Raw genomic sequence first — 12953 nt, 5'->3', positions numbered from 1 at the left:
CTTGAGAAACTCAACATGACTGGTAACATCTGTGAAGATATTTCTGAAGAGGAGCCATAACGGACATGAAATATCAACTGGTTTTCTCTCTACAAGACGCTGACAGACCTGCTGAGTTTCTCCAGTACTGTATGTTTGTTTCACTTTTTGCTTCTTGTCTATCCTTTAAAAAATCACGTATCCATAAATATTTAAATTTCCAGCTTTGATCTCCTTGTAACCATGTCTTCGTAGCGACTACAAGATCATACCAGTTAACCTGTACTTGTGCTGTTACAATATTTATTTTGTACAAGATAGTAGGCACATTCAAGTAATGAGTCATTAATTTTGCCTTTTTACCATTTTTCCTCTTTTGACACTATATCTTGCTTTTTTTTTCCTGGGGACTTTTGATTCTCTCATGGGTGTAAGCACCATTGGCTGACCAGCATTTATTGCCCATCCATAATTGCCTTTGAGAAGGTGGTGGTAAGTTACCTTCTTCAACCGCTCCAGCGCAAGTGCTCTATGTAGACCCACAATTGCACTTCTATATACACAATCCCTTCCAGTCCCACTCTAAATAACTGCCCAATAATACCGCCATATCTCTTGCTCAGTAAGTTCTCATTTCCTCTCTCCCAAACTCCTTCCTGCCGGGATCCCACCCCACCAATTAATTTAAAGCTTTCTGGGACCTTATTATACAACTTTGGTTACAAAATCTGGTCTGGTCTGGAAGAAATATATATAATAAGCAGTAACATTCAAGATTTACCTCTTGCCAGCAATTCTTCTCCCAACTGGACCTCTTCGAGAAAAAACTTCTGTACAGCTTCAACATCTTTCAGATCAGGTAACTGAATTTAAAGTCAAAAAGAAACACATCAATTCCAGCATTTACTTGAACTCAAAATGGAGATAATAGCTATATAAATTTGTAACTTACTCCAATCATTATTCATAAATATAAACATGATAATCTGGGACCAATTTATCTTGAATAGCTTGACCCTGCAATGAATCCATTACCTTCATGTCACTGTGTTGCAGTGCCAATTTGCTAATTCCTATTGCTGATTGAACATCAACAGCTGACACTAGAGAAATTTACATGTATTTAGAAGGCAAGGACTGATGAGGGATAATCAACATGTCTTTGTGCATGGGAAATCATGTCTCAGAACATGACTGAGTTTCTGAAGAATTAATGAGGAGGATTGATGAGGGCAGTGTGGTGGACGATCTACATGGACTTCAGTAAGGCGTACGACAAGGTTCCTCATGCTAGACTGGTCAGCAAGGTTAGATCACATGGATTACAGGGAGAACGCGCCATTTGGATACTGAACTGGCTCAAAGATAGCAGACAGAGGATGGGGATTGAGGTTTGCTTTTCAGACTGGAGGCCTGTGACCAGTGGTATTCCACAAGGATTGGTGCTGGGTCCACTGCTTTTCGTCATTTATATAAATGATTTAGACGTGAACATAGGAAATATAGCTAGTAAGTTTGCAGATGACACCAAAATTGAAGGTGTAGTGGACCACAAGGTTACCTCAGACTACAACAGGGTCTTGATCAGGTGGGCCAATGGGCCGCGGAGTGATAAATGTAGTTTAATTTAGGTAAATGTGAGGTGCTGCGTTTTGGTAAGGCAAATCAGGGCAGGACTTATACACTTAATGGTAAGGTCCTGGGGAAAGTTGCTGAACAAAGAGACCTTCCATGAAAGTGGATTCACAGGTAGATAGGATAGTGAAGGCGGCATTTGGTACAGTTACCTTTATTGGTCAGTGTATCAAGTACAGGAGATGAGAGGGCACGTTGCAGCAGTACAGGACATTGGTTAGGCCACTGTTGGAATACTGTCTGCAGTTCTAGTCTCCCTGGTATATGAAGGATGCTGTGAAACTTGAAAGAATTCAGAGAAGACTTACGAAGATGTTGCCAGGATTGAAGGGTTTGAGCTATAGGGAGATGCTGAATAGGCTGGGGCTATTTTCCCTTGTGCATCAAAGGCTGATGGGTGACCTTATAGGCATTTACAAAATCATTAGCGTATGGATAGGGTAAATAGACAAGGTTCTTTTCCTTGGGGTCAGAGACCAAAACTAGAGGGCATAGGTTTAAATCAACTAGGTAAAAAAAGGACTGCAGATGCTGGAAACCAGAGTCTAGATTAGAGTGGTACTAGAAAAGCACAGCAGGTCAGGCAGCATCCGAGGAGCAGGAAAATCGACGTTTCGGGCAAAAGCCCTTCATCAGGGAACATTGAGAACATGGTAAGTCACCATGTAAATGTAAGTATATACTTGTTTTTCTTCAACCCATCAAATGTTTTCAAAAAATCATTAAAATCAAATTTTAAGAATCTCATCAGACAATGAGGTGAAAGTTTAAAAAATTAGGAAACCAGTAAGAAGACTGATGTAGCATTTTCATTTTCATTGAACGGCAAATACAACTGTTAAGACAGTTACACAGAAGTTCTCTGAAGCAAACAGACAATTTCGATCAAGAAAAATGTGATGCACTTAAAGAGTAAAGGATAGAGGAATAGGGTAGAGAAGGATGTGTGAGATTGATTTGTGGAAAAGAAATAAGCTTGTTAGATTCAATTGGGGTTATGATGTTATGTTGTGTTTAAGGTCTTCTCTCTTTTTGTGTATGTTCAACAAACTAATGAATCCACCATAAAATACATCTCACACTATCTAGCATGCTTTGTGAGCAAAACTATTTTTGATCATGAAAGTAATTGTTTTTCTATTATAATAACTGTTGCTAAGTGCATATTTTATGACTGTAGGCTGTTGTTATTCTGGTCTACTTCAGCAGAAACTGTAATGTAGTGAAACGGTCACTGGTCTCATAATCCAGAATTCCAGGTTAATATTCTACATGATTGGAATCCTACCACGACAGATGGTGAAATTTGAATTCAGTAAAATTCTGGTGTAAAAAGATGGCCTAATGACAACCATGTAAACATTGATGGACATTGTAGAACCCATCTGGTTCCCCAATATCCTTGAGGGGAGGAAATCTGTCACCCTTAACTGGTCTATCCTACCTGTGACTCCTGATCCACAGTAATGTGATTAACTCTTACTGCTCTCTGGATGAGCAATAAATACTGGCCTTGTTGGTCATGCCCACATTCAATGAAAAAATTTTAAAATACATCATTATAAAAAGCTCCACGGTGGGTGTGCCACCTTGTTGTGCGCATTTCTTCACCTCTACCTTGTCTTCCAATCTCCATACATTTGTCCCTCAGGATCCAACCATTTCCATCCTTTTCACACTACTCTATGAACCACATCATCCAATCCCTGCCTCAACTCTTTTTCTGGTTCTGAACAGAATGACCTGATCAGAGTTTTCTCAAGAATCTTTGAGCTCGTCTATAAAACTATTATCTTCCTGCTCCTTTAATGCAATTCAGCTTAGCCTGTCCATCATCTCTAACTTCTCAAATACCCTTTCAAAAGATCCTGAAGTGTCCTGACATCTGTGACCTCCACCCACATCTCCCAAACTTTCCATTTCATCACACGCTCTTTTCACATCCCCAGAAGAACTCTGGGCAAAGGAATGAATGTCTTCCCCTGATGGCAACCATAGTGCATTATCCCTCCACACCCTGTCGACTGCCTGTTTGATATAGAGACTGAAATCATTTCCATCTGGAAAAATGAAGCCATTACCTTTGGTTTTTTTTTTACTCAATACGTTTGGATCAACTTTCTTCATAACGGGTTAAATTTTAAACTTTTCCAGTCCACACTTCATGTTTAATATTTATTATCTTTCTCGATTCTAACACTGAATCCAATAATTTTGTTGTCACAGTTTCAAAATTGTTCTCCTCCTCTCATATCCGTTTTTTGCCCCAGTTAATTTTCCAGAATATTACCAATGCCTCTTTCATTTCTGGTTTAGAAATGTAGTTTAGAATCAAAGTACTCAAACTACTCAAAGTAGTTTAGAATACCCAGTATTTAGTGCCCTGCAATGCTTGAGAATTATACCAATGTCTTCTGTTTTTAGCTGCAGTCACATGGATCTTGTCTCAACACAGTCACCAGAACCTCCTTTAAAGTCTTACACTATGACAAAACGCTTTATTAATCTTATGAACTCTTTTTTTTCTGCTGACAATGTTAGAAATGAGAACATTAAAAACAAATTCAGCCATTATCACAGCAGAATCCTGGTTAGTGTTTACCATTACTCCCTTGAAACTGAAGAAGGGCTTATGCCCGAAACGTCGATTCTCCTGTTCCCTGGATGCTGCCTGACCTGCTGCGCTTTTCCAGCAACACATTTTCAGCTCCCTTGAAACTGATGACAAAACTTGGGAGTCCTTAAATGCACAGATAACGCTGAACTCAAGTTTCTGTCAGTGATTCTATACATTTCTAGATGATAGACTGTTGAGGAATTGTACCCCCACAACATTTCACAGAAATCAAATAAATTTACAAGAAGTTCCATCATTATGCTGAGTCTTGCTGTAAAAAGTCCTTGAGAACATTACAGTTGTTGAATGAGATGTAATTGACATTTTAACAGTGTACTAAATTCATGGTTACTGCTAAACTCTCATGAATGCCCCTGAAAATCTAATTTCGTATTTGTGCAATATCAAATTTCTCCCTAATGATGAATCAGACCAAATTTTTTTCTTCGTTTTCAAAAATTTGCTCTTATTTTAGTTCCTCTTTTGAACTAAGGTTATTCATTTATTTCGGTATGCAAAAATTTAAATGTGTAGGTTGAATTTTATTTTTGTTATGTTCTGGCTTACTCAGTGTGAATGCTTCAATGTGACTGGCTCCTCATCTGCTTACTGGTATCATTGCTCCATATGTCAAGACATCCATTGGGCTTGGTGCTAGATTTAAACTGCTGTCCAGAGAAAGGATCACCAAGCCCAGAGACCACTACTTTTCTCTGGCCAGCCTTCCTCAAAGTCAATGGCAAGCACTGACCAAATCATTCACAAATTCAGCATCTAGTCCCGTCTAAAGCAAAGCCATGTACATGTTAAAACTGCTGCATTAATTTTATGCAAAATAATCGCATGCGTTGTTTATGTTCACCAAGGAATAAGTTCATGGAATTTAATTATGTCTCCTATATTTTAATATAAACAAAGAGAAAGAATGAAAAATAGTTAGTACATCTCAGCAATCTGTCATTTAGCACCACAACTGAGAATTGTTCTTCAGATTCAGATTCAGATTATTCAGATTAGATTAGTGTGGAAACAGGCCCTTCGGCCCAACAAGTCCACACCGACCCACCGAAGTGCAACCCACCCAGACCCATTCCCCCACATTTACCCCTTCACCTAAGGCTACGGGCAATTTAGCATGGCCAGTTCACCTAACCTGCACATTTTTGGATTGTGGGAGGAAACCGGAGCACCCGGAAGAAACCCACTCTCGAACTTTGGCAATGATCTTATTCACGACAGAAACAGAAATTTGTTAACATTTGGCTTCAAAATAATCAAAGTAGTTAAGATCTGAACACAAAATTATTGCTAATTTTACTCAGGACAAACATTATGAAAACTTGAACAAATTTCACCTTTTTCTTTACTTTCAGTCAAGGCAGGTTTAGGTCCACCTGACATTCACAAGACATAAAACTAAGATCTAGTACCAAAGTTCCTCTTGTTATTAAGTGAATATGGCATTAAAATTGATTGTTAATTCTGTGGATTACTAATAGATTTTGGAAAGTATTACTCCTAGGATGTGTGCACTCCAACATAATACAATAAGCTTCAATCAGCAATTTGAGGGGGAGAGGGTACAATCGGAAGTGAAAATATTTCTGTTGTATAAAGGTAACTATGGAGCTATGAGGGAGGAGCTGGCCAAAGTTCAGTGGTGCATTACCTTAGCAGGGATGACAGTGGAGGAACAATGGCGGATATTTCTGTGCATAATGCAGAAGATGCAGGATCAGTTCATTCCAAAAAGGAAGAAAGATCCTAGGAGGCGGCATGGGTGGCCGTGGCTGACGAGGGAAGTTAAGAAACAAAGTTAAAAGAGAAAAAGTATAACATAGCAAAGATAAGTGGGAAAACGGAGGACTGGCAAGCTTTTAAAGAACAACAGAGGATTACTAAGAAGGAAATATATTCAGAGAAAAAATGAGGTACGAAGGTAAACTGGCCAATAATAAAGGAGGATAGTAAAAGTTTTTTTAAGTATGTGAAAGGCAAGAAAATGGTTAAGACTAAAATTGGGCCCTTGAAGACAGAAACAGGGGAATATATTACGGGGAACAAAGAAATGGCGGAAGAATTGAATTGGTACTTCAGATCTGTGTTCACTGGGGAAGACACAAGCAATCTCCCTGAGGTAACAGTGGCTGAACGACCTGAACCTAACGGAATTTATATTTGCCAGGAATTCGTATTGGAGAGACTGTTAGGTCTGAAGGTTGATAAGTCCCCGGAGCCTGATGGTCTACATCCCAGGGTACTGAAGAGGTAGCTCGAGAAATCGTGGATGCAAAGGTGATTATTTGCTGAAGATGGATGAGGGTGATCCAGTAGATGTAGTGTACCTGGACTTTCAGAAAGCTTTTGATAAAGTCCCACACAGGAGGTTAGTGAGCAAAATTAGGGCGCATGGTACTGGGGGCAAAGTACTAACTTGGATTGAAAGTTGGTTGGCTGATAGATAACAAAGTAGTGATAAACGGCTCCATTTCGGAATGGCAAGCAGTGACCAGTGGGGTACCGCAGGGATCAGTACTGGGACCGCAGCTTTTTACAATAAATGTTAATGATATAGAAGATGGCATTAGTAATAACATTAGCATATTTGCTGATGATACTAAGCTGGGTGGCAGGGTGAAATGTGATGAGGATGTTAGGAGATTACAGGGTGACCTGGACAAGTTCGGTGAGTGGTCAGATGCATGGAAGATGCAGTTTAATGTGGATAAGTGTATGGTTATCCACTTTGGTGGCAAGAACAGGAAGGCAGATTACTACCTAAATGGAATCAATTTAGGTAAAGGGGCAGTACAGAGAGATCTGGGTGTTCTTGTACACCAGTCAATGAAGGTAAGCATGCAGGTACAGCAGCTAGTGAAGCAGGCTAATAGCATGCTGGCCTTCATAACAAGAGGGAGTATAGAAGCAAAGAGGTTCTTCTGCAGCTGTACAGGGCCCTGGTGAGACCACACCTGGAGTACTGCATTCAGTTCTGGTCTCCAAATTTGATGAAAGACATTCTGGCTATTGAGGGAGTGCAGCGTAGGTTCACGAGGTCAATTCCTGGAATGGCAGGATTACCTTACACTGAAAGACTGGAGCGACTGGGCTTGTATACCCTTGACTGAGAGGGGATCTGATTGAGACATATAAGATTATTAAGGGATTGGACACTCTGGAGGCAGGAAACATGTTTCCGCTGATGGGTGAGTGCCGAACCAGAGGACAGCTTAAAAATACGGACAGCTTAAAAATACGGGGTACACCACTTAGGACAGAGATGAGGAGAAAGCTCTTCACCCAGAGAGTGGTGGCTGTGTGGAATGCTCTGCCCCAGAGGGCAGTGGAGGCCCAGTCTCTGGATTCATTTAAGAAAGAGTTGGATAGATCTCTCAAGGATTATGGAATCAAGGGTAATGGAGATAAGGCAGGAACAGGATACTGATTAAGGATGATCAGCCATGATCATATTGATGGTGGTGCAGGCTCCTGCACCTATTGTCTATTGTTTGCCTTGGCAACTGCTGTCAAAACATGTGTCAACAAAATTTCTTTCTTCAACTAACTTTCTTCCCATAATTCCTGAATGGTCTGTTAGATTTATTCCTGATCATTCTTCATAAATGAAGGTGCATCAGCAGGCATTCTTTACAGCAGAATCAGTGGATACCAGCGTGAAACGAGAACAATGATCGATTTTCCTTCCATCCGCCCTTACCCACTTTTTAAACACAAAACACTGATATTAATATCAGCATGTTCCTACAGACTTTAGGTGAGTTTGGATAACTGAGCAGAGACTACGGATTGAACCTGGAAACATTCCTGGTCCAAATAACTGCTTCCCCCACAGTTCACAAAACATTAAACAGTACAATACAGAACATTAATATGCACAGTCAATCTTACCTTCCCAATAGAATCATTTTCTTTATCCTGTTTCTTCTGTTTTCTTCTTCCTACAATTTTAAGAATAAATATACTCATTTAAAATCATGGATGTATAAAATTCAATTTCTGAATTGAAGGCAGAACACACAGTTACAATGACATCAAAGGCACTTTCTTATTAAGTCACTGAAAAACAAGGAACATTGATTAAGGTTCATTCACCAGAATTTTAAATTAACTGTTATCATTTTACATCAGTTAACAATTGAGGCTCCAAAATTAACCCTATCCTCAAGAGGGGAACCATCACATCAGTTCAAGGCAGATAAGACTGATATTTTCACAACAATAATCAGCCAGTAGTAACAATGGATGACCCATCTTGACCTCTTCAAGAGGTCTGCAGCATCACAGATGCCAATTTGATTCACTTCATGTGATATCAAGAAATAGTCAGAAGCAGTGCATATTGAAAAATGCTATGGATTCTGTCAACATTCCAGCAATTATACTGAAAACGTGCAATTCAGAACTTGCAGCACCCCGACCAAGCAGTTCAGTATACCTACAACACTGGCATCTCACCAGCAATGTAGAAATCTCCTCAGTTATGCCCTGTGCATAAAAAGCAGGACAAATTCAACCCAGTCAATTACCATCAGTCTACTCTTGAATCAGTAAAGTGATGGAAGGTATAATTAAAAGTGCTGTCAAACAGCACTAGCTTAGCAATAACCTGCTCAGTGACATTCAATTTGTGTGCCTCCAGGGCCACTCTGCTTCTGACTTAACAACTTTGATACACACATGGACCAAAGAGCTGAATTCTGGGGATGAGGTGACTGTCCTTGAAATCAAGGCTTATTTGACTGAGCATCCTAAAAAGAAGTTGTCGGAAAACCAGAATAAACAGGAATCAGGAGCAAAACTCTCTACTGGATAGTGTCACACCTTGCATAAACTAAGATAATTGGGGGCTCAGTCACCTCAGCTCCAGGATATCTCTGCTCAAGTTTCTTTATCTGGCCTCAATTATTTTCAGCTGCTTATCAAGGTCAGAAGTGAGGATGTCCGCAGATGACTGCACAACGTACAGGACCATTCACAACTCCTCAGAAACTGAAGCACTCCATGTTCAAATGCATCAAGACCTGGACAAGATCAAAACCTAGGCCAACAAGTGGCAAGTAATACTTGTGCCACACAAGAACTGGCTCATGACCATCTTCAATAACCATTGCATCTTGACACTTAATGAATGGCATCACTATCAATATCCTGGTAGTTACCCTTGACCAGAAACTGAACTGGACGAGTCATATAAGCACTGAGTAGAAGGACCAGTCAGAGGCTTAGAATCTTGCAGTGGCGAACTCACCTCCAGACTCCCCAAAACCTGTCCACTATATACAAGGCACAAGTCAGGAGTGTGATGAAAAATTCACCACTTTTTGGTTGGATGGTGCAGCACCAACAACAAAAGCAGCTTGATGGGTGGGCGGCACGGTGGCACAGTGGTTAGCACTGCTGCCTCACAGCGCCAGAGACCCGGGTTCAATTCCCGCCTCAGGCGACTGACTGTGTGGAGTTTGCACGTTCTCCCCGTGTCTGCGTGGGTTTCCTCCGGGTGCTCCGGTTTCCTCCCACAGTCCAAAGATGTGCAGGGTCAGGTGAATTGGCCATACTAAATTGCCCGTAGTGTTAGATAAGGGGTAAATGTAGGGGTATGGGTGGGTTTCGCTTCGGCGGGTCGGTGTGGACTTGTTGGGCCGAAGGGCCTGTTTCCACACTGTAATCTAATCTAATCTAATCCAGAACAAAGCAGTCTGCTAAAGTGGCACCACATCCACAAGCATTCACAACAGCTCAGTTCAGTAGGAGCCGTGTGTACTATAGAAAAGATGCACTACAGAAATTCACTAAAGCTCCCTAATCAGCAACCACAAATGCTACCATCTAAAAGAGCAAGGGCATTAAATACATGGGAATTTCACCACTTGCAACTTGAATTCCAAGTCACTCGTTACACAGATTTGGAAATATATCGCAGTTCCTTCAATGTTGCTGGGTTTAAATCCCGAACACCCTCCCTAAAAGCATTTTGGATGCAGCAACATGAAATGAACTGCAGCAGTTCAAGGCAGCAGCTCACCACCACATTCTCAAGGGCAAATGGGTTTGGGTAATAAATGCTGGTTCAACCAGTGAAGTGCATAAGCCTGTGAGTGAATACAAATGCAGTTATACTTGCCATTACAGCATCACTAATTTTATGTGCTTAAAGAACAGGAAGCAAACGAACTTGCTCTTTTCTCATAAAATACAAAAATAACCTTGTGACCTTGCTTTACAAATTTAATTTCAAAAATCAAGGAATAATTGCAGCAGAACCACTTAGGAAATATTCAATTACTCGTATCTATAAAAGGACGATCTTTCTCATCTAGATCTTTCCCTTTTATTGGTAAGGGAACCTGGTTGCTTTTTGACTCCTGCAGTAATTCAAACCATCCAAACATTTCGTTCTCATAATCGTTAAAATGGTCAGCTAAAAACAGAATGTTTCATTATGAAACTACTGTTTAAATAATACACAGTATGCATGTAAATAAAGTTTATTTTGATGCACATAATAGACTGTAAAGTTTCATTTCACATTATAATCACAGTTGAAAAAATGTTTGTTTTATTATATTTGACAGGCATTCAATTTCTAGCTGAGCAAAATATTAAATGGAAAATAGGTCATGTCAAATCAAAAAAACCAAGGTCTAACTTCAGTATTTTAGTCTTTGTTGATCTGGAATTTATAATTATCAACTTGTTTTCACTATTGATTTTGCACATAATTTATATTTTAAAAGTTTACTGATAACCATGACTTGAAAATAATTATTTGCATGGAACTCATGCGTATACAAAATACTTCAAATTAAAACTGTCAAAATGTATATCTAACAGTGAAACATTTATAAAGCAGAGATAACACTATTTTTTTCCATTAAGAGATCCCAAGTTGAGATTAAATTCATACAAATTCTTTGAGTAAAATCTAATTAAGCTTATTTTAATGTCTCTCCAATATTAATAAAATAATCCAAAATAACATGTTACAAGAAAATATTTATTGCAATCATGAAACTTCAGTCCTGCCAAAACACTGAGCGGTTTTACTTTAGAGATGGTAAAAGGCATTATCAATGTCAATTTACAGGTTATACTATCGGTTTTTAAACTGAACTAGGCAAAAGTGAGGACTGCAGATGCTGGAAACCAGAGTTTAGATCAGAGTAGTGCTGGAAAAGCACAGCAGGTCAGGCAGCATCCGAGGAGCAGGAAAATCGACGTTTCGGGCAAAAGCCCTTCATCAGGAATAGAGACAGGATGAGGGAGAAATGAGGAAACTCGTGAAGTCCACATTGATGCCCTGGGGTTGAAGTGTTCCGAGGCGCTCTGATGTAAACCTCAGTTTTTAAACTGAATTCAACTGCCCAATAAAAGTTAATAAAAACACTATCTAAATTCCAACTATTGTCTTGTTTCCTGTTAAACTTCAATAATGACAGAACACAATTACGCTATAGGTTACTGTGCATTGCAGGAGGTTGCACATTCACAACTTCCATTCTTGAGCAGACAGAAAAAAGAAAAATAGTAACAAGTAAAGACAGGAGGAAAACAGAAGTTGACAAGTTACTCTTCAAGTACATAATAAAACAACCTAAAGTGATGAACAAAGTTTTTAAGGAGTAAGACTTTTAGGATTTTATCTGATCTTCTCAACTATCGAACACCAAACACCACTGGCTAAAGTGGGTGAGTGGGGGACTTAAAAAGCAGCTGAGACTGGAAACGAGACGTTATTTTTATTTATGGAAAATGTACTTTCACACAACTCATTATAAAGTCAAATCCTGTACAATGTCAGTCATTCTTGGATCCCAAAATCTATATTTAATTAGGATTTGTCCAGTGTGGCATGAAAGCACACAAGGGACACCAACATTACAAGGACTGAGTTATGGCCAAAGTTTTGTTTCAAATGGATACGAGCTGTGGGTTAGCTCTAACTCAACCAAATTCGATTAAACGATAACAACCACAAACGTCCGTGGTATTTTATCCAGTCTGTGAGCAGACTGCGTTCATTAAGTTGTTACCTTCGTGATAACACACTCCACCACCAGAATAATTGCATTCTCAACCAATGTTTAAACGAACTACTGCAAACCTGAAATAAACGCTGGAAACACTCAGCAAATCAGGTAGCCCCAAGAATAAATATTTAGACAAAACAGTTTTAAAACCAGCCGAAACTCACGTTATAAGGCAGATTGTGCTGCAATGAAGATGCTTTTATTCCAGTTCTGACCCACGGCTCTTTAAAGAAGCTGCACCCTCCTGTAATTTAGCAAGATCATCGATGCTGGAAAATCAACTTTGAGGGAACGATGCCGGGGCCCACGAGGGGTGTCTCTCATGCTAAATAAATTACATTTACTCCTGTAATTGAGCATGTCTCAGCAGGCTCCATCCTAATTGCAATGGGGTTGAGTGTTGGTTAACAGGACACAAACACCTGCATGTGCCTGTCGCTGGTAACTGGGAGACGGTGAGCGAGGCCCGAGAGCAACACTTACTTTCGCGCAACTTTGCTCGGAAATCTGGGGCGCTTCTTCTTTTCCTGTCAAAATATATACAATAACCGATGAAGGCTGCTCCAAAGACCCCGGCCACGATGGCCCCTGTTTTACCGACCAGCAGCATTCCCAACCGCTGCCAGTTCCAGCTCCCGGCGCCAGCCCGTCAGACAATCCGGAAGTGCAACTCC

The 12953-nt window shown here is 40.0% G+C and overlaps 1 protein-coding gene across 1 annotated transcript in view; it reads right to left on the bottom strand.

Annotated features, from left to right (window-relative positions):
- LOC122553644 (mitochondrial import receptor subunit TOM20 homolog) overlaps nt 1-12953 on the bottom strand; it is a 23733-nt gene extending 10780 nt beyond the window's left edge. The window contains exons 1-3 of the mRNA XM_043697769.1: nt 12763-12953; nt 8141-8190; nt 761-842 (exon numbers count right to left, since the gene is read on the bottom strand). Coding sequence (XP_043553704.1) covers nt 761-842; nt 8141-8190; nt 12763-12889 — 259 coding nt within the window. The 5' untranslated portion in view covers nt 12890-12953. The remainder of the gene's footprint in view (nt 1-760; nt 843-8140; nt 8191-12762) is intronic.

The sequence above is a fragment of the Chiloscyllium plagiosum genome, chromosome 10 (genome assembly GCF_004010195.1).
Source record: "Chiloscyllium plagiosum isolate BGI_BamShark_2017 chromosome 10, ASM401019v2, whole genome shotgun sequence".
In the NCBI taxonomy this organism is placed as follows: domain Eukaryota; kingdom Metazoa; phylum Chordata; class Chondrichthyes; order Orectolobiformes; family Hemiscylliidae; genus Chiloscyllium; species Chiloscyllium plagiosum.
Note: the sequence above shows the minus strand (reverse complement) of the source record. Positions and strands in the feature narration are given on the sequence as shown.